Source organism: Mustela nigripes, chromosome 2 (assembly GCF_022355385.1).
Source record: "Mustela nigripes isolate SB6536 chromosome 2, MUSNIG.SB6536, whole genome shotgun sequence".
NCBI lineage: Eukaryota > Metazoa > Chordata > Mammalia > Carnivora > Mustelidae > Mustela > Mustela nigripes.
This window is the reverse complement of record NC_081558.1, coordinates 25,594,335-25,622,209: the sequence shown is the minus strand read 5'-3', so window position 1 is coordinate 25,622,209 and position 27,875 is coordinate 25,594,335. Positions and strand designations below refer to the sequence as shown.

Genomic DNA, 27,875 nt, shown 5'->3' with positions numbered 1-27,875 from the left:
AGGGAGCCTGATGTGGGGCTTGATCCCAGGATCCTAAGATCATGACCTGAGCCAAAGGCAGATGCTTAACTGACTGAGCCACCCAGGCGCCTCGGGACTGGGTGGTTTTAAACCAGAGATTCCAGCTGCAACAGGGGCAGAGCAAACAGTGTCTTCATCCCCCATGGGAAGGTCTGAGATGTGCGTGGTACATGCAGCTTGTGCCGTGAAGGATCCTCCCCCTGAGAAAGCCTGGTGTGAACAGCTTCTCTGAACCTTTGCCAACACCCCATAAATGGTGGTCCCTTTTCTGTGGCCTGTGGTTTGTGGTGCTCTGCCAGAAGAACGATGGGCATTCTTGTATGTTTGCAAGATCATTTGAGGGTCTCCCCGGAGCCACCAGCTGGCCATTCACTGAGTGTACTCACAGGAGCCACACTGCTGAGGTGAGGCTGAGAAGGGGCGAGGGAGGCAGTGGTCTCCTTGCAGTTCACTCTTCGCTCGGGTTCTACCCCTTGTTCTGCCTGGCGCTGGCTGAAGCTTCAGCCTTTGTGGAAAGCTCTTGGCTGGGTGAACGCATCTTGAAACAGGCTTCGTATCCAAATTGAAAAGGAGATAAATGGCAGGGATCCTCTCTCCTCTTCCCACTTACCTCCTGCTTCCGTAGGTACAGATACATTTAACTCCAAATAAGTGGCCAGAGGTAGAACGCTGTTCTAATTTGGAAACGTGACCCTGGCTATGTCCGAAAGGTGCCCCTTTCCCCAGTCTTCACCCAAGTCACGCAGGTGTGTCCCTTCTGCCTGAATGTCACTTCCCGGAGCCCTCAGCCCCCATCTCAGTCACTTTTGGACCCTTCCCCACAGCCGAGCCCTGCCCTCCGCACATTCTAGGTGTTCTGTGAGTAAGGACTAGATTACTCTGCTGAGGGCAGATATTCAGCTTATACCCATAAAGGCTTTTGGCAAAAAGGGGTTTATGTGGGGGCAGCATTTTGGGGAATGTGTGATGCCTGGAGGTTCTTCATGACGTGGCAGGTGCTCATGTAAGCACAACCTTGAGCCTCCCGGCCTCCTTCCCATAAGGTTCCTGGCAGCCTCCATGGACTAAGACTTTTCATCCGGAATGTGTTCTTGGGAGTCCTGGGGGGCAGTAGGAGGACGTCCCCAGGGCTGCCTCTCTGATGGAGGGGGGGGGTGTCACCATTTTCACCCTCGCGGGGCCTGATGAGGGTGACTTGGCCTTCATCAGGATTGCTCAGAAACTGTGGAGATGAGGTACTTCCAGTCCTGAGACAGTTCCATGCCTTTGCAAACAAAACACTTCAAAAAAGGGTGCCGCCTCCACCCCCATCCTGGTGAAAGGTGGCGGAAGGAAGCGGTGGCTGACAGCTGAGTTAAACAAACTTGAAGGTAGGTCACATTTCTGACATACCACTTTCCTCCACCGGACCAGCAGCTGCCCGCTACTTTGAAAGGGGGCTTAGCTGCTCATATAAACTTTGGTTCGTGAAAATGTAAACTATTATTAGGATTATCTTTTTATTCACAATATATGCCTGCCTCTCTGTCTCCCTTATTTATGCTCTTTTTGAAATGCTCCTTTACCTTCCGTACCCAGAGCCGACATCAATGGCTGTAAAAGCAAAGGAACACCTCAGAGCAGACTCCCTCCTAAATCTCTCTCGTTGAAAAGGACTCTGGGAGTGAATCACTGGGCGGAGGAAGCTTCAAATCTCTGCAAAGCTTCCAGGTTAAAACTGGGATGTGATGTTGACAAAACATTTCAGTTTAAGAAAGAATTTCTTTTTCTTTCTTTGCAGGGGTGGGGGTGGGGGTGAGGATTTGCCCCAAGGGTGATTATTTTATGCTTTAATACAAAGGTGCTTGATTCTCACTTGAGGATCTTAGGCTGTCACCATCTCTCCCCCATTTCATCACCACCCGGTAGACCCACGCAGGACCTTCTGGAAGTGAGAGAAGGTCCAGAGGCTCTCGCTGCCACCAACATACCTGCCTCCCTGCTACTTTGCGGGAGGCCACAGAGGTCCTGTCTCACGGACTCCTGTGTGGTTTGTCAGTGGAGGGCAGGTTTGAGTGGGAGCCAAGAAAAACTAATAACCTTTTCAATTTTTAATAAAATGTCTCTCCCACCCTTTGTTTTTTTCCCTTCACTCTTCCCTGAAAGAAAGAACAGACCGACTTTTGAAGCACATCTGGACACTTTTGGTAAAGCTTTTACCCCGAATTCCCAGAAGGAATGTATTGGCTCCCATATTTCTAAGCAAAAACTGAAATGCCTCCTTTGTTTATAAGTACTGTGCTTGCATATTTTAATAAAACTATAAAGAAAGAAATTGCTCTGATTTAAGGGTCCTTAGCTAGGGCGACACATTCTGCTTTACGCTCCTCTTGAAGTCTTTGAGAGGTGCTAAAAGTTTATGGTTGGTTATTTTTGGTGGGGGTGGGGAAGGGAGGCCTAGGGGAATCCATGTGTCCCTTTTGGAATTACTTTTTCTTCTTTCTGTGGCTCTGCTGGGGGTATGGGGCAGGGATGTTCATAGCCCCGCTCTGTTCTGCTCTACCCATGCATTGCCCTCATGGTGAATACCATATAGATACAATCAGATTAAAATGTTCCAGATCTGAGAGCCCAAAGGTCTGCAATGGAATACATCTTCCCTTTATCGCATAGTGTTTGCTTTCTTCTAAAAGAAGGAAATCTTCTAGAACCTTGTTCTTGCTGAGAAAATGAGGCTAATCTTTCATTATCATTAGTCTATTAGATGTTGGCATGGGGTTCTAGGATGGGTAGAATTTTAAAAGAGCTTAAACGGGTATCAGGCTTTTTTTTTTTTTTTTTAAGATTTTTGTTTATTTATTTGGCAGAGAGAGACACAATGAAAGAGGGAACAGAAGCAGAGGGAGTGGGAGACGGAGAAGCAGGCTTCCAGCTGAGCAGGAAGCCTGATGCAGGGCTCGATCCCAGGACCCTGGGATCATGACCTGAGCTGAAGGCAGATGCTTAACGACTGAGCCACCCAGGCGCCCTGAGTGTCAGACTTCTAAACACAAGCTTAAAGAGGCATTTACCACGTTGGGGGAGCTTACAAGATGGCATGGCTCAATTCAAACTGGTGATTGCAGAAGTTTTCTTGTATGCCTATAAAAATTACATTTATAAAATGAAGCTGTACCTTCAGAAACATACGAATGTAGTGTGATTACATTATAAGAGTTACGGCTCTGTTACTACCCAGTAAATGTTCATTAGTGATAAGCATTTAACCAGTGTGGAATTTACTGCTTCTTAGAATATGATATTCTCTAGACCTGTTCTGAGTGTCTGGAAATAAACTGTAGAGGTGAAATCCTCTTCTCAGAGTTGAAGCAAATTTTTACCACACTTGGGCTTTTTCCCTTTCCTTTCATGGAAGAAGGTTGTTAGCCCCGGAAGCCAAAATTGTTCTACAAAGCCTGTCAGTGCTATTGGATGTACATCTCTCGAATGGCGACAAGTGTTGGATGATGTCCAAAACAGAACAGTCTGAAAATTAGTATTTGTATTTGTGACTTTGTGTAATAATTCACCGTTTTTCATGAGCTTTGGGCAAATAGGGTTTGCTTGAACTGAAATTTAACTTGATAGCTTTGAGTCATACTGACAATGTTCTACCTTACCTTTTCAACTTTTTGTCTTTGAGCTCTAGGAGATTGTTGGTGATTTGGAATGCTAGCTATTAAACCAGTTGGTTGGAGTATTTGATTTAAAAAAAAAAAAAAAAAAAAAAGACCTGATTTAGAACTAGTGGTTAATTCAGTGTTGGTTGCCTCCATATTTTCCAGATAGCATTGTTTCAGATATCGCAAAAAGGTTCTGTACATTTACCTGTGGCTCAAACTATAAAGCACTGAGCAGATCTTGAGGGGCACAGTGACTTGGGGTCCTATCTTCTTCTCCCTCATCTGAGACATGGGGGGCTTGTCCTGGGAGGATCTTGACTCTGAGGGTAGCTTTGCCTGTGTCGTAGCTTTGACCTGCACACAAAAGCCTGGCGGTGACCAACCATCTTTCAGTACCTTTTTCCAGTGCTATCATCACTTGTTTTCTTAAGTTTTCAAACATATGAAAAGATTTTACTTAGATGGCCCTTTTCATACGCTTTCTACTTTTATAGGAAACCAGGGAATGTGTCTGAATAGCAGTGAAAGACTTGGGAATTGATATGGAGGAGTGATTCTAAATGATCCATCAATATGATGATTTCCTCAGGGATTTGTATCATCAGCAAGGTGATTTCTGTGTGGAAGAGATCCATTTTGACTTTTTTTTTTATACATGGAATCTATTTGATATTCTTTTATTCTGTTTCATTATTCACTGCCTCATGGCTTTTCTGGGCCCCTCTACTCGGCCAAGCTTACTACTTCTATCCCTAAGGTTCAGTGACATGACCTCACATATGACTGTATTCTAGTCCTACATTTAAAAAAATATATATTAGAAAAGACTTTCTAGTCACCTCACCTTTACTGTTTTTTTCTACATCCCCCTTAAAAAAGGAAAGACTCTTCCTTTACAGTGTTCTCTTTATTGCTCCCCAAACCATGTCTCCCAAATTCCCAAACTAGGAGCCCTCAAGGTATCTTGGAATACTCCATCATCACCTCTGGAACACATTTGTCCCGAAGTCCCACCCAACATTTGTTCTTAAAAATGCCCTGCAGACCTGACCTCTTATCATCCCCCCCCCCAATTGCTGCTGTGCCACCTCACATCTGGACGCCTGCAGTGGCCGCTTCGCAGGCCTACCCAGCTCAGCTCCATCTTGCCACCTTCCTAGTTCTTCTTCTTCTTCTTCTTTTAAAAAAGATTTTATTTATTTATTTGACAAAGAGAGAGAGAGATCACAAGTGGAGAGGCAGGCGGGGGAGGGGGGGCAGGCTCCCTGCTGAGCACAGAGCCTGATGTGGGGCTCGATCCCAGGACCCTGAGATCATGACCTGAGCCCAAGGCAGAGGCTTTAACCCACTGAGCCACCCAGGTGCCCCACCACCTTCCTAGTTCTTCCTGCAAATGTGTCATGGCACTATTTTTTTTTTTTTAAGATTTTATTTATTTATTTGACAGAGAGAAATCACAAGTACACTGAGAGGCAGGCAGAGAGTGAGAGAGGAGGAAGCAGGCTCCCTGCTGAGCAGAGAGCCCGATGCGGGACTCGATCCCAGGACCCTGAGATCATGACCTGACCCGAAGGCAGCGGCCTAACCCACTGAGCCACCCAGGCGCCCCGTCATGGCACTATTTTATTACTGTTAACTTCCTCCTCAAAATCCTGCTCAAAAGTACTGTAAAAGAAACACAAGATAAAATATACCATTTTAGGGGCGCCTGGGTGGCTCAGTGGGTTAAAGCCTCTGCCTTCGGCTCAGGTCATGATCTCAGGGTCCAGGGATCGAGCCCCGCATCAAGCTCTCTGCTCAGCAGGGAGCCTGCTTCCTCCTCTCTCTCTGCCTGACTCTGCCTAGTTGTGATTTCTCTCTGTCAAATAAATAAAATATTTTTTAAAAAATATACCATTTTAAACATCTTTATGTGTTATTTCAGTGATATTAAGTATATCTCCATGGTGGGGCAGCCATCCCTTCCTTCCAACTCCAGAACTTTGATCTTTCTAACCTACAACTTTGTGCCCATTGAGCATCCCCCCCCCACCCCCCCGCAACCTGTGGATTCTGTTTTCTGTCTTTGTGAATTTGACCACTCTAGGAACCTCAGTCAGGGGAACACTACAGCATCTGTCCTTTGGTGCCAATGTCAGATTTTTAAAGATTGTATGTAGTGATTCTGGTCTTTAGAAATTTCCTTGAAGAGCTGGTAAGAGCCAACAAAAGGCCTTTGTTTCAGTCTTACTCTCTCGCACGTAGTGAACTCTCTTACCTGGGAGCCTGGAACTGGTTTACCGCAGGTGTAGACAGAGTCAGGGTCGAGATGTGTGCGAGGGACTGGGGAAGATGAGAGGGGTGCTGATGGAGATTCCTGGCTTGGACTTCCACTCACCAAAAGTTACTGATTTTTGTCATGGAGGGAAAATGGGGGTGAAAATTGGAAGTGGATGGTGACCAGGTCTCCCCTTGCTCCTTCCCAAATGCCTTCCATCCATATTAGGGGCAGGGAATCAGGACATGTGGGGCGCCTGGGTGGCTCAGTGGGTTAAGCCTCTGCCTTCAGCTCGGGTCGTGGTCCTGGGGTCCTGGGATCGAGCCCCGCATCAGGCTGTCTGCTCAGTGGGGAGCCTGCTTCCCCCTCTCTCTGCCTCTCTGCCTACTTGTGATCTCTGCCTGTCAAATAAAAAAAAAAAATCTTAAAAAAAAGAAAAAGGACACGTGTAGGGAGACCCCACTTTAGTCTTCGCTGGCACCTCTGGTCTACAGGCCCTGGGGTCTGCCTCATCCCTTTGATTCAACTCTCTGTTCCTTTTGGTTTATCCTTTCAAGTTGCTGTTTTATTGCCTCTTTCTTCTCTACCTGGAGCTTAGCCCATTCCCACCTTGGCTTGGATCAGAGGCCCTTCCCCTGGACTCCTGCCTGCCAAATCAGGCTGGTGCTCACCTCTGTAAGGACCACATTGTTCTTTTCTCGCCTGACTGCAAGATGCACCACATGCAGAACTGGGCCCCTCTGGTGTCCATTCTTTCAGGCCCGTTGGCGTGTTTCAGATAGGAGCCTGAGGGTATTGGTCATCTACTCCAGGACTGCTAGAGCCCTTGTTCTGGCTAATGAGGAAGGTTCTGCAGCTATCTTGAGGTGTAGTGGCCATTCACTGAATGCTTGCCATGGGGGCGGTGTAGATGGTTACCTGTGCATTTGTGCATGTGTTTGCTTGAGATAGTCTCCCACTTTCACTACCTCAAAGCTCCCAGTGCCCTAGGGTCCAGCTAGGGACCTATCTCCTCTGTGAAGACACTTATCTAGGGAGCCTTCTTCTGTTCAACACTACCTTCTGAAATTCTCTTACACTTGGAGCTCAATCACATAACTTAGCACATTCATTCTATAAGGTTATATATAACATTATCGTCTCCGATCTCATGCCCTTTAGCTTTGCTTTCCAAAAGGAACTGAAAACTTTTGGAGGAGCCTTATTCTCAGTCAATCGTAATGGCCTTCCCAGTGTACAGTATGTTTCTAGCCTTTAAAACATCTGTTGATAAATTCTAGGATGTTATCTAAGGTTATTCATGAGGAAATGAGGAAGAGAGAACCTTGGGGTTAAGTGTTGCTTTTAGATCAGGCAAAGTTTTTTTTTTTTTTTTTTTAATATTTTATTTATTTATTTGACAGAGAGAGAGATCACAGGTAGGTAGAGAGGCAGGCAGAGAGAGAGAGAGAGAGAGAAGCAGGCTCCCCGCTGAGCAGAGAGCCTGATGTGGGACTCGATCCTAGGACCCCGAGACCATGACCTGAGCCGAAGGCAGCAGCTTAACCCACTGAGCCACCCAGGCGCCCCAGATCGGGCAAAGTTTTTGAGGCAGAGGTCATTCTTCTTTGATGTCCAGGCTACACATGTGTTATGATTTTAATCACAAAATAGACTTTACAGTTTTAGTAAATAAATGGTTTCATCTCCTTAGCTTGCTGTATAGACTCTCCCCAGGCTGGTGTTCTTCAGGTGCCCTTCTCTGAAGAGTTGAGCTCTTGGGTTTTGGTTATTTTTTAAGATTTTATTTATTTATTTGACAGATCACAAGTAGGCAGAGAGAGGGGGGAAGCAGGCTCCCTGCTGAGCAGAGAGCCCCATGTGGGGCTCGATCCCAGGACCCTGCGCTCATGACCCGAGCTGAAGGCAGAGGCTTACCCCACTGAGCCACCCAGGTGCCCCGGGCTCTTGGGGTTTTATGTGGCTATAATGTGATGACTGCATAGTCTGAGGATGTAGTGAGCCCTCTTTTTGGGTTTGCGAGTTTCCTTTTATCATTTTACACAATTCTGTTATTTACAGTAGACTAGCCAAGTTATCAAAAAATCCCCTAAATTCATGTATTTTTTTTTTTTTTTTTTTTTTTTTGACAGAGAGAGATCACAAATAGAGAGAGAGAGGAAGGAGCAGGCTCCCTGCCTAGCAGAGAGGCTGATGCGGGACTCTATCCCAGGACCCTGAGATCATGACCTGAGCTGAAGGCAGAGGCTTAGCCCACTGAGCCACCCAGGCAGCCCAATTCATGTAATTTTTAAGAACCTTCAGGATAAGCTAGAGTAATTTGGTTATTCAGTAGAATAACATGAAGATATTCAGGATACTCACGTCAGCAGGAAGCTTACTGAAGTATCAACAGGTCTGCACTACACCAGGAAGCCTTCTCAATGCTCTGTCCCTGTTACCTTTCCATGTGTGCAACCAGTTGTAGAACAGGTGAAAGGGCCTGTCTTCCTACTTTTTAATAGGTGCTTTCTCTTGGTAGAGAGTGATGGATAATTAAAACTGGCAAGACCTTTAGAAAGAATTTGGCCTAGTTGTCCTAATTCTTTTTTTTTTTTTTTTTAAGATTTTATTTATTTATTTGACAGACAGAGATCACAAGTAGGCAGAGAGGCAGGCAGAGAGAGAGGAGGAAGCAGGCTCCCTGACTAGCAGGGATCATGACTTGAGCCAAAGGCAGAGGCTTTAACCCACTGAGCTACCCAGGTGCCCCCAGTTGTCCTAATTCTTACCTCATTAGTATCTTTTGTTACTTCTTCCATTGGCCCCAAGACTTCTCCCAAAAGACACTATATTCATTTTTAGCTGTTGAAGATTTATCAGAACAGGTGTTCTCTCTATTAGGATCTAACTTATGTCAAGCCGTAGCCACACAGCCATGTGATGCATATAATAGGGACAGTCCAGAAGACTCTTCAAGTGTTGGAAAGGGAAGAATGTTGAGGGAGGGTTTTCTTCTTGTTTTCAATGGAGATATAATTAACATTATAACAGTGTATACATTGTATACATTCAGGGTATACGATATGTTGATTTGATGCATTAAGTGTTTCAGTATGATTACAGCTGAACCTTTAGCCAACACCTCTACCAAGTCACATAATGATTTTATTTTGTGGTGAGAGTATTTAAGCACTAGTCCCTTAGCAATTTTGAAGTATATGGAATAGTATTGTTGAAGTTGACTGGGGAGGATTTTCATATTGTCTGTACTTAAATTTCCTTTTCCTTGAATTCGTTTTACTTACAAAAGTAATAAAGCTGTGGTCAAAAGAAAAGCATACACTTTTCCTTAGAAACTTGAAAACCCACTCTTCAGGTTCTCTCTTTGAGAACCAAGGAAAATCACATCATTCTGAGGAATTCACTTTCGCCAGAAACTCTGACCTCCCTTTTTTATTTTATTTTTGAAATGTTTAGTCACTGCTTTGATTTTTTTTTTTTTTTCCTGGTTAAGTCTTTGTTTCACCATAACCTCATGACAAAATGTTACAGCTTCTAATTTTTCCCCCATGTTGCTCTGATGTTGTAAACATCCCTCCAAGGGAAAACCTAGTGAAGGGGACAAGATGCGTTGATTTCTGTCTACTGCCTGACCAAGAAAGTGCTGTGTGCCATTTTGCTTGTGTCAGTCTTGTTGGAGACAAGCTGGAACCCACCCCCGGACCACTTCATCAGGGAGGAAGTGAGCTCCTGCCGCTCCACTGCCTTGTCTGTCTCACACGAATCTGCTTTCTAATTTCCCTCTGTATACCAACCCGTGCCAGGAGTCCTCAGAGAGGTAGTACGGGGAGGCCTTCATTCCTGGGATGTCTGTATTGCCTCCGTTCACCCACGGGAAAGTTGATCTAAGTCTGAAATCAACCAAGACAGCGATTCTTCATTTTCACCTCATTCTTTGCCCTCCTTTTCAGGATGACATTTTAGCTGTTCAAGGAATTTAAAACAAAGCCGAACATTTCTTGGCAAACACAATTATTTCCTGGCCTAAATCACCTGGTGATTTAATTGGTATGCCATTGTGGATGTGTGTGCTTTAATGGGAATTCCAGGTGGTATCATTGGGAAATTAGGAGAGTCTTCTAGATTTATTGCTTATAGTTTAAGGGCAGGCTGCTGGCTTCCATCCAAGAAGCAGGGAGACGTAAAAGTTGCAAAGACCATTAGTGTCTGAGTATATTCTTCCGATTGCCTGCTATTTTGAAGTTAGCTTGGCAAAAGGTAAAAGTCAGAACCAGTAGTGAAATACTTCACTCGTTTGAGACTTGTAAAGTTCATCAAAATAAACTTGTGGGGAGCGTGGCATCACAGAAGTGCTCATGTCCTTTCTCTGTCTACTAACATCTTTATGAAGATATGTCTGGAGTAGAAGTGAAAGCCAAAGATTATTCTTCATTGAAAAAAAAAAATGGAGTTTTAGATTATCCTCCATTGCAGCTCTTGGGCAAATATTTAAAAACATATCCAAAACCTAACCCAATTTTGTGTTGACCAATTTTGTGTTGACCACCCAATTTTGTATTGACCACAAACACCATAGACCTTCAAGGCAACTGATTAGGAGCGGGGGAAATCAGCTGTTCTCTCCCTCTTCTGGATACTGTGAGTATGATTAAAAAAAAGAAATAAGAAATAGCCACATTGTTTATTTTTTAACTTGATTCGGTGAAACCGACTTGACTGCAGACATGACTATTGTCACCTGTGGCCTGAAAGGTGCTCTGTGTGTCCCACTTAATGGGCTCCTGCCCATAACCGCAGAAATAGTTAGTCTTTTACACTGCTACTTTGTAAAGTTCATGAGTCCCAACATCCTGAGCAAAGTGGACAATTACAGATTTACGAAGGATTAATACTGCCTATGAAAGATGAGGTTTGAGGCATCAATCCAGAGTTCTATTTAAAATTGAGGTCTTGCTCCCAACCACCTCCCTCTGCCATTTGAATTTTGCTTTTAATCACCCAAGTTTCCCTTGGATCGCTGAACCACTCAGGGTGTCCTACAGACCTGGAATTAAGCTGTTGAGCTATGGATAAGGCAGACTGTTGGGGGCCCTAAGAGGATTGCATGGGTCCAGAAGCTTCCTGAAATCCTGAGTGCACGATTGTGTGTACATACGTGGGCCACAGCTCTCACCAAATACTCAGACCTCTCCATCCCCACCTATGAAGCTGTGACCCTTTGTCGAGATGGATGGTGGAGTAAATAATAGGGTTTTAGTCATGTTGGTTCCGGTGATGGTAGTTTTGTTGAGAGAGGGATGGTGACGGTGGTGGTGCACCTGTTTCCCCGGTTTCAGATGTGATCAGTGTGTGAAAGTCTGGGAATATTGCTCAAAGCTTCAAAATATCCTTGTATCTTGAGACCATCTTGAGCATCAGCCCATGAGCATGTGTGAAGGGGACTCGTGGGCTGACAGGGATGTCAGACTGGGGGTGTTGCCCAGCCTGGGGCTCATGCCTGAGCACCTCCATCTTTGTTCGTTTCTGTTGACCTAGTTCATGCCAGACAAGTGACACAGACCTGGTAAGCGGCAAGCACTCTGTAAATGAGAATGGCATGTTTATAGGAGATTGTCTCTAGCAAATCACATTTGTCCCCTTTTCGGCAGACAGTTAGCTCTGCTTGCTTCCACAGAGGCTTGGTACTGCTCTCAAGTAACTGGGATTCCCACCAGTCTGCCAGAACCAAGGCTGTTAAGATTGAAGTGTTTGGTGGATGGGAGGAGTGGCTGAGGTGGGGAAGGGATGGGGGGAGAAATGGGGGGGCGGGGGGGGGGGGGGAGAGGCTTGTTCACATGCTTGTTAACATTTGAGGGTCTTTGACAAAGGAAGTCTAATGCCCTGCCCCGGTCAGCCGGGGATTGCCCCCCGGGAGGCCCCGTTGTGCACAGGAAGTCAGACACTAATGCTGTTAGTGAGGGGACAAAGGCACCCTGCCCGGGAAGGGCCTAATTGCTGTGTCCTGCTCCCAGGCGGCCGGCCTCAAGCTGGAGGGGGCTGGGCAGGATGCGCTAAGTGTTAACACCTGGGCTGAGCTGCTGACTTCCTGGTGCTTTTTTTTTTTTTTTCCCTTCTGTGTGGCTGGGTGCACACGCACGTGTGTGCACACACACACACACACACACACACACACAAACACATTCACAAAGCCCGGCTATATCTCAGGAGGACATTTTGGGATGTAGTATCGACGAGACTAGATGGAAATAGTTCAGGCTGGAGGTCCCACTGAACCAGGGCAGGGCTGAGAACCAGTTTCCCATGAGTCCCTTTGATCTGCCCACGGAGCTTGGTGACTTGGCTTCACTTTCACCTCTGGGCTGGCTGATTCCCTCCTTTCCCCCTGGAAGATCAGGGGGAGGCCAGACCTTGCAGAGAGACAGATACATATTGGAAGAGGCACTACTGCTTCTGCATGAGACATTCTGGTTACAACTGCTGGGAGAATGCTTGGGCAGAAAGAGAGATGAGTGTCTTGACCATTGTTTTGAGCCACCTGGGGTCTTGAAGAGGTAGGACGGTGGGAGGATGAGGAGTGGTTGGGGACACTTGCCCCCACCCAAGCGGGGTTGTTGCATTTATGTATCTATATGAATCCACACCTGGAGTGGTCGGATTGAGGAGCTGCATCCCAGGGAAATGGGGATACCCAGATGTACCTCTTCATTTCCAAGTGGGGTCTCTAGATTCTTTGGCTTTGGACCTGGGACCTGTGAAGCCCTCGGTTTCCTCAGGGAGTTCTGGGAATGCCAAATTATGTAAGAATGTTTCTGGGGGGGGGGTTTGAAATTGGGTAAGGAATGTTTCTCACAAGATTCTCTTATGGGTTCTAGAAACCTTTTTCCCTTAACGGCAATTAAAAGTGAAGACCCCCTGCCTTGGCCAGTAGCCCTGCTGGGATGGGGTTAGTGGCTCACTTCCTGCTATGGCAAGCAACCGAGCTCCAAGCTGGGGTCCTGGGGTCCTTCCCATAGGCCAGCGATGGGTGGCAGCTGTGTGGACAGGTTGACTCACTTGGATTTTTGCAGCCAGAGAAGGAAAGAGTTTAAAAGGGACGCTTGAAGCCTGTCTCCTTCCTAGAGGAAGGGGGGGAAAGCCACAAATAACTTTTGAAAAGGGGTCTAATGTTGACTTGCTGCTTCCCACTGTTATTTTAAGGAGGTATTTCTCTCTGAGACCACCATGTGGACAGAAATAATAGGCTGACAGAAGGGGTCGCCTTGCTTTCGAGTGTAGGCTGTGATATTTCGATTAGCACTAAAACCTAAAAGGGCGGCCTTCAATAATTTCCAAATATGCGAAATCTACCTTGAAGGAAGCACATGTGTGGGGCACACTGGGGACCTGCCTGGCTGGAGGAGGCTGGGTCCCCATGGCAACGTCACAATCCCCCGTTTCTGCAGGCATTTGTGCTGTAAAAGCAGAATTCCAGATGTGATGCAGTATTTGGAGACTCCATCCCAGGGCCTCAGAAACAGTATTTGAAGCGGTACAATTCAGTGCACGCTCTCTGTGTGGTCCTAAGGCTTTTTATTAGTAGTTTGTTTTGATCTGAACATTTCCTCTGAGCTTAGGCATAACAATCATGTGTACAGCATTAAGTTTTCCCCTATTGTTTAATCACTGTTTTGCCCTTTCAGAAAGATACTTTCTTGAGCTTCTGGAGTGAAGTTTAACAGCTAAGTGGGTGCAAGCTGGTAGCCCATTTTCTGGGTGGGTGTTTGGGTGGTTGGTTGCTTGCTTCCTCTTCGTACGCACTATTTACAGAAACCTGGCTAATCTGTGTCTGCGAAGTAGTCTCTGTGTGATTTTGAAACTGCAGATGGGTTGACGGTTATCTTAAAGATGCCAGCTCTTTACCATGCGGTTCTCATTTGAGTGGATGGGAGTGGTGTGTGCAGCCGAGGGAAAAGGTCTGGCTCGCTAGCCAGAGGCATGTTTTATAGCTTTTTTTTAACATTTTGAGAATTGGAAAAATGGAACAACCCTGTCTGTTTGTCAGTATCAGCCATAGGAGAACACACAGCCCAGATCGTTAACAGACTTAATTGGAAAAAGTACTTGGGCTTTTTGCTTTGTGAAAACTAAGAAGACTGCAGAGTTTTGTTTTGTTTTGTTTTTAAACACAGAAGAGGGATGCCTGGGTGGCTCAGTTGGTTAAGCGGCTGCCTTCGGCTCAGGTCATGATCTCAGCGTCCTGGGATCGAGTCCCACATCGGGCTCCTTTCTCTGCGGGGAGCCTGCTTCTCCCTCTGACTCTGCCTGCCATTCTGTCTGCCTGTGCTTGCTGTCTCTCTCTCTGACAAATAAATAAATAAAATCTTTAAAAAAAAAAAAAAACACAGAAGAGTCAGTGGTGTGTGTGTGTGTGTGTGTGTGTGTGTGTGTCTGTCTGTCTGTGTGTTGATATCTTTGGGTTTTCACTGCATATGTCTATTCCAGAGGCAAAGCAAGAAGAAAATTAAAGGCTGGAGCAGGGAAAGACATTTAAAAATACATTAAATTCTGTTTAGGCCAGTTTAGGAAAGTTGCTTTTACAGTGTATAAATATATCAGATCTATACATTGTATACCTTAAACTCACACAATGTTACATGTCAATTCTATCTCAATAAAAAAAAAAAAGAAAATTTGCTATCTGAGAAACACTCCTATAAATGCCCTAACACATCTTTATCTTTAGTGAATGGATTTCCTTGGGCATGAGGGTGGGGGCAGGGAAGGAGGGGTAAGAAGCCGCTTAGAAGGAAACTAGAGCTCTCAGTTTGATAAGCAGAACACATGGTAACTTGGCATCGGTTGGCTCCATGTTAGAACTCAGAAACAATTGTCCCTTCAGCTTTCCTTTGGGGAGCGTGAAATTAGGAACATGTGTGTGCTGATTAGCAACATGTCAGAGATGAATCATGATTACGGCTTTGGTCTGGTACACAGGCGATGCTTTGGAGTACTGATTTCCTACCTCCTCGAGCAAATCTCTCTAATTAGCTTAAGATCTCAGGGTCTTTTTGGGCCGACGCAGTAATTGCTGGTGGGAACTCCCCCAGAGTTGTGTGTTCCCCACCAGGCATCCGAGAGCTCACCTCCCCAAATCAGACAGCTGGCACCCTTCGTTTCTGAAGTTGGTTGCATGGAGTTGGAAAGTGAGAGAGAACAGCTCCCGGGAATGTGGAGAAGAATATCTTGAATAGATCCAGACCCAAGCTGGCTTTGTGATTTATTTGCCTTGTGTTTTGGGTTTGCCGGCATTCTCCTCAGCTTACATCACCTGGGGCTTCTCTGCTTTTTGCTGACTTCTCCCACCCCCCCTTCCCCCCAACTCTTTTTTTTTTTAAGTTAAAGGTTTGAACTGAAGTGGGATCTGACTTCATTTATGAGGCCGTCTGAACCAAACCTGTGCAGAATAAATTGACCCCACGTTCTGCCTCTTGCCTTCACCATGTCTGCTGGTCAGAGACAAAAATGTCAGTCCTGTTGTGCATTTTAAGCCTCACAGAGCCATCTGCTATCTTTCATATCTCATTGACTCACTGGAAACCCAAGGTGGAGGAAATGTTAGGGGAAATAGAAAGTTATAAGTTGGCCTTAGTTTTTTAAGTAGTTGCTCAGTGTGCCTTTAAAAACCCATTATCTCAGTTCTTTCTGATGGATGTTCTTGTTTAATTTTCACCCAAACTCAGTTCACTAAAATGTTACCAGCCTTCTAAGAAGTCCTTCCTTAACTGATCTGAAAGCAGTCTTGCTTAGGCCTTACTATTTGGCCTGCCTTCACCTGGAAAAGGGGATACTGTAATTAGCACAGTCCTTTTCAAAATGCATTTTTTTTTTTTTTTTCAAAATGGCAGCTCAGCTCTCTTGGAGCTGGATTGGAAATGTTGCTCTGGGAAGTTGGTGTCCTTAATGGGCTTAGAATCCCCAAGAGCCCCTCAGGAAATGGGCCCCCAGATGGCCCCTCGTGGCTGCTCTGTGTTTGTGTCCTGCCTGTGGCTTTGTGTCCAGGCCTTTGCTTTTTTGCCATATGGGTGGAGCATGGTATGGGTTTTGAATTTTATTCCTTTAGAGCACTTATGGGTTATCGTCCCCTCCCCCTTTCCTGAGTAAAAGATGTTTTCTCCATTATGTTCCCATTTGCTGCTTCCGTCTCTGCTCACCATAGTGTTCAGAGCAGAGCCCCAGGCACCTGGGGCTTCTGCTTCTCCCAGCTAGCATTGGAACAAATTAACTGCTGCCCTAAGTGCAGCAAATGGGGGTGGTTAATTAACTAAGAATGTGACACCCTGAGGCCACAGCATTGGTGTTTATAGATTTTAAGTAACAGGCGACAAACAAGTATTCTTAATTGTAAGCTCATTAAATATCAAAATGGGTAGAGTAGCTAAAAGCTTTGACTTGTTTACTGAAAAACAGCTTCCAAAGCCATTGACCAGCTTTGTAATTTGCTTACCCTTGTTCCCTTAGTGTGAGTCCTGATTCCAAGCCATAAATCTCCCTGTCACATGAAGCTAGGTCCTCTTGGGTTCTCAGTGTGCATTACCTGACCTCGTCATGGATTCGTTTTGGGGGGAAAAAACTAATATTGATCGAAGGCTGACTATGGGCCAGGCCCAGGACTGTGGCGCAAGTTGTGGGGAGGATGAGTCTGTAGGGGGGCTGCCCTAGTCGTTTTGCCTTCAGTCTCTCCCCATCTGATCCAACCTGAACACTCACCAGAGATGGAGTCACTGGGTTGCCCAGTTCCCACCAAGACTGTGGTGGTCTGGTGATTAGTGCCTTTGTCACCTTGCCCTGACCTGTCCATCCATCCGCCAGACCCCCTGGGTCTGGATGATAAGACCGGTCATGTCTGGAGATGCCCCTTCTGTGAGCATTCCCCTTTCTACTTCACCTACCCCCATGCTGCACAGCTCTCTCCTTGCTTATTAGGGCAGGAATCTTCCCAGGAATGGTGCCATCACTCCTTCAGTGCGTCACGTGCTGTGTAGAGAGCTCTATTGGTGTCATCTCCCATAGTCCCACAGCGAGATTTTCCAGGAAGTTTTATTCAGATGCTTTATTTATAGAGCTCAGGAAAATGAGGCTCAGAAAAATTAAGGAGCTTGTCTAAGGTCACCCAGCTTGAGAGGGGGAGATTTGAACCCATATCTCTACAGCTCCAAGGCCCATTGTGTTAACCACTCTTCTACTCCAGATATGTCTGAGGCTAGCCCACAGAAGTGTATATGGCAGAATCTGAAACAGCCCCACTGGGTCGGTGTCCCATGTCTGCCTGCAGTCAAGGTGGGGTAGACTTGCAGTGAGAAGCGATCAGTCTACCCTGGGGGTAGGAAGGGGAAAATGACAGCACATGAGGGATTGTGACATTCAGATCCATTTCAACCATACTGCCACCAAAAGTATTAGCTTTCAATTGCTGCTGTAACAAATTATCACAATTTAGTGACTTAAAACAACACACATGCATTATCTTACAGTTGTTGAAGTCAGAATCTCAAAATGAGTCTTCCTTGAGGTTAAAAGCAAGGTGTTGGCAGGGCTGGCTCCTGGAGGCTCTGGGAGAGCTCTGGTAGAGAACCAATGTTCCGCCTTTTCCAGCATCTACAGACTGCCTACATTTCTTGGCTTATCAGTCCCTTCTGTCTCCATCTTCAAATCCAGTAGTGTTAGCATCTTGAAATCAATGATGGTCTCTCTGCCTTCTATTTCTGTGGTCATTTTTCCTCCTCTGACCTTCTGAATCCCACTTAGAAGGACCCTTGTGATTACATTGGGCTTATCAGGATAATCCAGAATAATTTCCCCATCTCAGGATCCTTAAATTTAATCACGTCTATGTAGTCCTTTTTTGCTGTCTGTGTAACGTAACACAGGTTCTGGGGATTATGATGTAGACATTTTATTTTTTATTTTTTTGTGGGGGTTATTAGTCTGTCTACCACACAGTAGAAAGAAAAACTCTGTGGGCTAGCCTGGGCACACCGTTTCTGATGGGGTTTCTGAGGGCCCAGGAGCAGTAGGTGCATTACTTGAGTGTGAACTGGGTGAAGCCTGCTAGAGCACCTGTCTGATGCAGTGCCGGGAAACCATGCAATGGACGACTTACAAGAGCGAAAGGTCTTGCAGCGTACACGGAGCGGGTCCTTGCCATGGAACAGAGCGCTGCGCTCTGTGGCCTTGGAGCTCAAGGATCCGGCATCGTGACAGGGGCTTTTCGTCTCTGATTATTTGTGGAATTAGAAGTTCTGTTTTTCATGTGCCCTGGCAGAAGTGCCATGCTGGTCAAGTTGTGGGATGGATTATCATACCTCCATCAAGTGAGTATGCAGGCAGATTTCTGTGTCAGAGACCCAGTATGATGGAGCTCTACCAAGGTGGAAAGCCTATGGCAGGAACAGGACCTGGCTGATGGGAAGGGCATTCTGGAATATTGGAAGTGCTCCAAAACATGGACTGAGCAGTAATGCAGTGCCTGGAGGAGTCTGGCAGGTAGGGAGGGAAGTGGCTGAGAAGAGAGGCAGAAGCCACATCAGGAAAGTTCTACAAGAGACAGGGAGCTTGGAACAGAGGAATAAATGGCAGATTTGCACATTAGATCACCTTGGTGGCCATAGCCCCTTAAGATCAGGACCCAGGTCTGTTTCAGGTCCAAGTGCCCAGCCCAGCAGGGCCTGGGTGCAGGTGGAGTGCTCTGTGGGTAGTGAATAGATGTTGCATACAAGCCTCACTGTCCTTTGAGGCCAGCTCATTGGGCCCCCTTCTGAACAGCTCTGCAGGCAGCACAGACCTTATTTGGAGGGATTTAGGTTCTTATCTGCACAATATAGCACATCTCATGGTGTTGGGCTTCTTTCCACAATACATCGCTCATTGCAAGTGCCCGGTAAATACCTGTTAAAAACACTCTGCTATAGGGGTGCCTGGCTGGCTCAGTCTGCAGAGCCGGTGACTCTTGATCTTGGGATCATGTGTTCGAGCCCCACATTAGGTGTAGAGATTACTTAAAAATAAAAATCTTTAAAAGAAAAATATGCTGCCGAAGAAATATGGGGAGAAGAAGAACAAAGTGTAAGCTGACAGTCCTACAACTAAGGTGACTGGTCTCACTGACCGGTCATAAGAGTCCTACGTGCTACTAAATGAAATGCATTTCCTTTTTGAAAAGCCCTTCCTCTACAGGGTTTCATGTGGGCCTCCTCAAACCCCTTTCCCAGGGGAAAGTCATGCAAATTATCTTTTTAGGAAGATAGTTGAGGAGACTGGGACCATGTGGAGTGAAGTGGTTTGCCCATGGTCACCAACAGGAGGATGGAAGGATTTGGTACGTATCTTGGCCCCTTGCATTTTTGTTGCCCTCCCTTGAAGCTCCCTTTCCCTTACTTCTTTCAAGCTTCTGGGGTGTGCTGTCCTCCCCCCTCAACTCATCCTTTGTGCGGTGCTGCCTGTGGGGTTTCAGAGGCTGTGTGCTTTCTTTTGGCTGGCTCTTCACCTGAGCTACGTATGCCTTGTGTGTCACACTGAGAGTTCTGGGAGGGTCAGGGTGTGATTTGAAATTCATCTGTGTACTTGGCGTGTGATCCACATACCCCATTAGTCTTCTTTGAAGGAATGAGTCACTTTGCTCTTGAGGACAGGGACAGTGGCTGTTTTGTTCTCCACTGTGCCTAGTGCAATGTCTGGCTCATAATAGATGGTGGGTGATTTTATATCCTGGGGCTTCATAAGCGAGGAGAAGGCTGTGGTTTGGGTGTCTTGGGTATTTCCTAGGGGTTGTGGGGGGGGGGTGGCATTGTCTCCTGCTTGGTTGTGCTACTCCGGTCTTGGCCATCTGGAAGTTGGGCATCCTCTGGTGGCGCCCTAGAGGCCTTGTCCCTAAGGAATTGTGGAGGCATTTAGGATTTTCATAAGAAAACCACCCTTTCCAAAGTGTTTCAGCTCAGGGGAGGAACTCCAGAATCTTGTGTACGTGGGAAAGGGAGGATGGAAACAGGAAAGCTGGAGAAGGAAGGTGCGTCAGGAAGAAGGGGAGCCCCAGTAGATCATGGGCTAGTGCTCTGCGTTGTTGTAGATTTCACGTTAGCGCTTATTTCTCACTTGAATTAGAATCTTGGTGTGTGCACGTTTGCGCATGCGTGCCGCCCATTCTGTGCAGCTGTGCCTTCCTGGATCTCCATGTTTATCTGAGCTCAGGGATAGAGTTTCAGTGGGCATGGCTGGCTTCAGGATAAGCAGCGTGAACATGCCTCCAGCATATGGATGTGATGGGATTGTGGCCCAAGACCCTGGGCTCCATCAGACGGGTTCTGCACATTGTGTCTCAGTGTGACAATTGCCCATTAAATACCAGGCTGCCAGCATATGGTTTTCCCCAGCATCCCCTCTGTTGAGTGGAAACTTTAGCTGTGTGGTTAGAATATTTTCCCATCATTGAGCATTTCAGAATTAACTGTTTTTGGCAAATTCTGCAATTAACACTGAATGGCACATTTGCTGATTATTACAGAAACAGTTAAACCAGCCAGAGTCGGCAGATCTGTAGCTGCTCTTTCCCATGATGGATAAGTGGTGGGTTAGGAAGAGGTGGGGCTATGGGAGGATTCCGGTGCTCCCTCTGTGGATGTTGTAATTAAAGTGGGGAGTCTGGCAGAGTTGTTATCCCTGCTATTAAGAGTGCAGATGGCTAACGGCCACATCACCCAGAGTTAGAGTTAGCCCTTTTAAAGTCTTTTTTTCTTTTTCTTTTATGATCCACCCTCTATATTCCAAGCATAGGTATGGATGCAGTGAAGAATTTTCTCATTAAAAGTAATGGCTTATTCCCACACTCATTCCCAGTCTTGGAATGAGAAACCTGTTTCCTTAGACTTGAGGAATTGCCTATCTGTCGTGGCTTAATAGAGGTTTTGGACGAGAGTGTCTGGTAGGCGAATTTTATAACCAATCCCTGCTCAAAGTGGATCCAACTGGAAGGGCTCCAGCTGGCAGCTCATGGTCTCTCTCCCAATTTTACTGTTAATGAATTATTATTTAACCCCCAAACACAGAACAGCGTGCTCCTATTGTCTTAGGGGAAGTGAGTGCTCTTGATGCTCTTGGCCTGGAAGTTAAGAATCTTCTTGGGCTGGAGGGAGGTTGGCAGCCAGTGGGGGAGAAGGGGCCCGGGGTGGGTGGGAGGAGTGGTAGACATTGCTCAGTGACTGGTATGACCCTGGGTCTTTGCAATCTTGTGTACATTTTGACTCTATGGGGATGTGTGCTGGAAAAGCAAATTGGCTTCTCTCCTCATCACGTTCTCTTGTTTTCCCACAGGGAGTGGGGCCGGCCAGCAGAAACAGCGGGCTGCACAACATCACCTTCCGATATGACAGTAAGTAACTGGCTTCACCACTGGAGAATGGAAGCGTTTCAGTGATTTGAAGCTTACAGAGCTGTGCTTCATCAAGGACCCCGCGGTTCCTGGGGTGGAGGAAGTTTAACCTGTGCAGGTTAATTGATAGAGCTAAGGGGGCTAGTCTCAATGATGCTGCTCAAGTATTTGGGAGCTTAAATAGGTCAAGTGTCCACCGTTTTAGGAGAAACTATGTATGGAGACCTACCCTGATGTCTCCAAGACATAACCATGTCCTTAAGAACAAAAGCAGATTCCTGGAGGGGCCCAGCAGCAGACAAGTGGATGATACTGCTCAAGTGGGGGGATTCTAGGGAATAGTAGGGACTGTGGCCAACTGGACAGCCCAGGTCTGGTCCGAAGGGAGCATTGGCTTCTCCATTCCAGCTCCTTGGGGCCTTGCCTCTAAGTGTAGCCAGCTGTGATTTGCAAGAAGAAAGAGAAATTGGCATTTTTTGTTTGTTTGAACATTTTTTAATATTGGTATCTATTTAAACATGTTCACAAGCCCAGAGTGGGCGAAGTGAACATGTGTCCCAGATTGGCCCATGGGTCTCCAGTTGGCCATCTCCGCAGGACTGGCTTCCACCTCCAGTGTCCTACCTGTCACTGGTGAGCATGGCAGGCCACTGGACTTGTCTAAGCCTTAGTTCTCACGTGCTGTAAAATAAAGGTTAGTTTCTTCCTGAGCATCCTGTTGAGGCTTTAATGAGGTAATGCTTTTAACAGCTCAACTTAGTTGGCCTGTGATGTGCACTCAGTAATTGATACCTGCCAATATTAGAAGTCATTCCAGCCGGAATGGGAATACAGCATCTTTTTGGTCCTTTCTCTCAAGGAAGTGTGGCTTTATCTGGCTGAATTGTTTCCTCAGGGCAGGGTGGGGTGCTTTTTTTCTGATTAAGCATATAGCATTCCCCCTCAGCAGTGCTTTCATGGTAAGAAGGTAATTATATAGAATTGTTAGCATTTTAGCCTTATGAGCCATAATTTATATGTAAAAATGTTAACAAGAGGAAGCTTGACTCCTGTTCAGTAACTCCTGACATTCAATTCATCTCTGGCAGAGGATTATGAATCCGTGTAAGTGATGGGTGTGGGTCACAGGGAGGCCTCTGAAATGATCACTGTGAAAGCAAGATTTTTGAGGTCGTGTATACAGTCTAACAATTTTGAGATACAAATATGTGTGTCAAATTTTTGCCCACAGTTGCTGACTTGAGTACTTCAAGTTAACCAATGAGGACTTACATTTGAAACAGATTTCACATCAGTGGTGTGTGCATGCTCTCTGGGTAAATGTTACAATGCTAATGAAAGATTTGCAAGTCCATGATACTTAATTCAGCTAAGTAAAGACATGTGTTAGAGATCTCTCTTTGAGCTACAGAGTTAATTTCTAATATATGCTCTTGGTCCTGGCTGATCTTGTATTACATTCAAGAGTTCAGAATTTTCTGGTCAGCTGCAAACAAGTATTTGCAGCTCTAATTTAATATGGGGTTTTGTGAAAGAGGATCTGTACCTGTAAAACTTAAAAGTATCTTATTATTTTCTTCATGAGACTAAATATTTGGCCCATGTGCGTGATGCCTGTCTCTTCGTCATTATTTTCTTTCTTATTCTTCAGCATTTAATTAGAATTTAATTCACAACTCAGATTGACTCCCAAGACATCTGAAGCTCGGTTGCATTTTGGCAGAATATCATTTGGGCATAATTTTTTGGTAACCAGAATCCAAAATGTAAGAGTTCCTAATAATTGGATCCAGGTTTGTGTAAAAAATTTATTCATTGTTTTCCACTGAAAAGATATTTCTTTCTTCCACGAGGAAGTTTCTATTACTGCTCCGTTGACTGGTTACCAGTTCTGTTTGAAATAGCTAAGAACAAATTACCAAGTTTTTCACCGAAAGCATAAAACTACAAAATCTTATTTTTCTACTCCTTTACCATTCAATGTTACAAAGAAAGAGAATGTCTTACTCTTAAGTCAAAAGCAAATTTTATAGATCTCCATGTCTCCTTTCATGTTGCTTTTCTCGTTTCTCCTTCAGGCTCTGAGGAGGTAATGGCCTGAGTAGGTTGTAATACATTTTCTCCATTCTTAGACTTCATATTTGCATAATTATATTTACAGAAACCTGGTGAGTGCTAATTTTGGCATTAAGAATGAACAAAGGAAGAAAAAAACTGATTTGCTCTTATTTGTGCCTCTTTTTCTAAAAGCTATTTAAGTCAGAGGTTTCAATAAGTAGAAATGTTTGAATTGGGGGCACCTGGGTGGCTCAGTTTGTTAAGGGTCTGACTTCGACTCAGGTCGTGATCTCAGGGTCCTGGGATTGAGTTTCAGGTCAGCCTCCCTGCTTGGTGGGGAATGTGTTTGTCCTTCTCTCCCTCTGCCCCTCCCCTGTTCATGTTCTCTCTCTCTCAAATAAATAAATAAAATCTTACCAAAAAAAGTTTGAATTTTGACAAGTATGATGGGATCTTGTCTTTTTTTTTTTTTTTTTTTTTTTTTTTTAAATGTTGGGAATCTAGTTTAAGCCAGGATTTTTTGCAGACTGACTACCTCGGATTCAGAACTTACTATAGTAATCACCTCTGTGTTGAGGCTAGAATGGCAAGAGCCATGCATGAGTCATCCGAGGCTGCTTTCTGTCCTGACCCAGGGCTGGTCAGCAGTGGAATCCAAAGCCAGCCAGCTGGTCTCTTAGCTGCAAAATGTTTTCTCATTTGTACAATGTGGGTGTTAAACCAGATGTTTAAAAAAATTTTTTTTTCTCTCCTAAAATTCTCTTCTGCACCCAGAGGACACATGTTAAATGCTTTGGAAGTCCATTTTCATTAGAAGTAGAATTTGGTTTTTATTAATTATTAACATCTCTTCAGAAGAAGTAATACTGAAGTGTTGAGGTGGCTGCTTTTTAAGCAGATGGAGTTTATGGAACAGGTCCACCTAGAGCAGGTAGGCAAGATGGCGAGCCCCAGGCAGTGTGGGAGCTGGGAGTTGCCAGAGTGGGAGGGGGTGCATTGTAGTGCATGTGTGGTGAACTGCAGTAAGAAATTTTAAAAGGAGGAATATTATGTGCACATTGGAAGGCTTGGAAGGATATTTTTTAGAAGCTGGTAGTAGTTACCTCTGTATGGTGGGAGGGCATGGCTGACTTCTACATTTTTCTTACGTTCTTTTGTTATTTTCAAATACCCAGGGAACGTTTTTAGTCATAAAAGTGGGAAATGCGGGGGCGCCTGGGTGGCTCAGTCAGTTAAGCATCTGCCTTCAGCTCAGGTCATGAGGGCTCTCTGTTCAGCAGGGAGTCTGCTTCTCCCTCTCCCTTTGCCTCCCCACTCCGTCCCTCATACTCTCTTACACACTCTCTCTCAAATAAACAAATAAAATCTTTTTAAAAAATGGGAAGTGTAGGGGCGCCTGGGTGGCTCAGTGGGTTACGCCGCTGCCTTCGGCTCAGGTCATGATCTCAGGGTCCTGGGATCGAGTCCCGCATCAGGCTCTCTGCTTGGCAGGGAGCCTGCTTCCCTCTCTCTCTCTCTCTCTGCCTCTCCATCTACTTGTGATTTCTCTCTGTCAAATAAATAAATAAAATCTTTAAAAAAAAAAAAATGGGAAGTGTAGGGGCACCTGAGTGGCTCAGTAGGTTAAGCCATTGCCTTCGACTCAGGTCATGGTCTCAGGGTCCTGGGATCGAGCCCTGCATGGAGTTCTCTGCTCAACAGGGAGCCTGCTTCCCCATCTCTCTCTCTGCCTGCCTCTCTGCCCACTTGTGATTTCTCTGTCAAATAAATAAATAAAATCTTAAAAAAAGGGAAGTGTGTGGTGTGGTGTACAGCAGGGCAGAGGGAGTGGAGCAGATTCACTGAGCCTAGAAAATACCCCTGACTGCTTCACCTCAAAGTGAAACACCCTGACTTCAGAGGCATCATGAGTCGGTTTGGACATTTGATGGAACTGAGGACTTTTTTGGAGCAGGTACCAATGAGAGTTTTCCATTTTAATCATTGAGAAGGAAGTGGAGATGAAGCAGTGTAAGAATCACGAGTTGGTATTTGGTAGGGATGGCTGGTGGTTCTCCCTGCATGAGTGGCTACAACAGCCCTCGGCCATTCTCTAGTGTCCCATTCTGAGTCTGGTTGGAAGCTTCTGGGACCTTCTTAGGATCCTGTAGACTTTGAAGTTTTCTTTAGCAATACCAGGTATCACAGGTGCCCCCGTGGTCATGGCTGTGTTGACTGCTGGCAGTAGGTAATGTCCTCACACAGTACCAGAGAGTTGTTCTTCATTGTTTGAGCAATGTGGAGCTCTTTGAATTTGGTGGGCATTGTGGGTATCTTTGCTAACATGTGGTGTCTGGGAACAGAAGTTTTACCTTCTGTTAAAGGTGCTATTAACATTGAAGGTACCTTTGCTCGTCAGGAAGTTAGTTGGTCCCTTTTGTAGGTACTAATTGAATTGTTAAACTGTCTTGCTTTGAGCCACGCCCCCATGAATCTCATCCTAGTCCTGCTTCCTTTTCCTGCTCACCTTGCCTCCAGGTTTCTTCTAAAAGCAGTCCCCAGACTATTTAGTCATTTGTTTTGTTTCAGATTACTCTCTCATGCTGCAAACAGATTGAATCAATGTACATAAGGATGGGTTTAGGTAAAGTGTCATAATAGTAAAAAAGTCAGTGCCAGGGGCACCTGGGTAGCTCAGTGGGTTAAAGCCTCTGCCTTCTGCTCAGCTCTTGACCTCAGGGTTCTGGGATTGAGCCCCACATTGGGCTCTGTGCTTAGCAGGGAGCCTGCTTCTCCCTTTCTCTCTGCCTGCCTCTCTGCCTACTTGTGATCTCTGTCATATAAATAAATAAAATCTTAAAAAAAAAAAGAAAGTTAATGCCAGATACATAGTCAAATTGTGTATATGTGGACAGATACAGTCACACTGTATGTGATCCTCCTCACACTGTCCTAGAATTTCACTCGAAGGGTGGTTAACGGGGTTGGTACTACACCCACTACGGCATATTATAGTTCTCCGACCAGTCAAACTTTGATGTCCTGTCTGGGCTTTTGCAGCACTCGTCTTTAGACAGAATGGATTTGGCCACCTCCAGACAGCTCTGTGTAATTTGAGATAACCATGAACCTCAAAAAATAAATGTTTTAATCTAACTGTTCTTTGATCTCCCAACGCTCCAGATTGCACCACTTACTTGAATCCGGTGGGGAAGCACGTAATTGCTGACGCCCAGAACATCACCATCAGTCAGTACGCTTGCCATGACCAAGTGGCAGTCACCATTCTTTGGTCCCCGGGGGCTCTTGGTAAGTGGTCAGATAGAGTCCGCCACGTGGCCGGTGTGGGTGGTGACCAGTGCAGGGGTCCCAGTGTGACAGCCTTCAGGAGCTGGGCAGGTCTTGAACTAAGTGTAGCTTAGGTGTGCTTGGGCCCAGATACACTACCTGCTTTGTTGCCAATACTTGCTGGACATGCACCCGGCTCGATGCTGGGCCTCACGGCTCATCTTTTATTCACTTGGCTGTTACTGAGAGAGATGTAGGTTTGCAACATGATAGTGTGTGGTGATGAATCATATTAACCCCTTGGCCTCTGGGTCTCAGCAGTAGTCAGGGGACAGGTGACCTGCACAAGAATGTAATGGCTTCAGCATCCAGCATCGGCCATCTCTGTGCCCACATGGATATCCAGGCAATGGCACATGCTGTGAGTTTTCAGGAATATCCAGTTTTCATAAAACCCCCTGATATCATTTTCTTAAAGATTTTTATTTATTTATTTGAGAGAGAGAGAGAGCACGTGCAGGGAGAGGAGCAGAGGGAGACACAGACTCTCTGCAGAGCAGGGAGCCTGATGTGTGGGACTTGATCCCAAGACCCTGGGATCCTGACCTGAGCAGAAGGGAGATGCTTAACTGAGTGAGCCACCCAGGCGCCCCCTATAAAATAACTTTATTTGTTTAAACCATGTAGGCTGGGGAAAAAAAAAAAAAAAAACCCAAAATGAAGAAACAGAGAAAAGCAAACCCACATTGTCTGGCCAGATTCTGGTTAGGGCAGAGTCTGCTATCCCCTTTAACAAGCTGATGATACACCAGAGAGGATGCGCTAACTGGGCATAGGACATGGGCAGGGCTTATTTGTTCAGATGGGCCTGGGTGCGAACCCAGATTCTACTTCTTACAAGAGGCCTCTAACCCTTGCTGAGCCCTGCTTTGCCATCTGTAATGTACAGATGATTGCCTTTTGGTTTGTGGTAAGATTTCCAGACACATACACATGCAGTATATTTCTAGAAAGAGCTTTTTTCTTTTTTTAGAAGTTTTTATTTAAGTAATCTCTACACCCAGTGTGCAGCTTGAACTCACAACCCTGAGATCAAGGCTTGCATGCTCCACTGACTGGGCCAGCTGGCTGCCCCTAGAAAGAGCTCTTAAAAAAATAGTAGCTGTTGGGGCACCTGCATTGCCTAGTCTGTGGAACATGTGACTCTTGATCTTGGGGTTGTAGGTTC

The 27,875-nt window shown here is 45.7% G+C and overlaps 1 protein-coding gene across 2 annotated transcripts in view; it reads left to right on the top strand.

The window, feature by feature from the left end:
- Window positions 1-27,875, top strand: part of IL17RD (interleukin 17 receptor D) — a 67,265-nt gene that overhangs the window by 21,202 nt on the left and 18,188 nt on the right. For both annotated transcript variants that reach the window (XM_059390007.1, XM_059390006.1), the window contains exons 2-3: window positions 21,265-21,322; window positions 26,543-26,668. In XM_059390007.1, coding sequence (XP_059245990.1) covers window positions 21,265-21,322; window positions 26,543-26,668 — 184 coding nt within the window. The remainder of the gene's footprint in view (window positions 1-21,264; window positions 21,323-26,542; window positions 26,669-27,875) is intronic.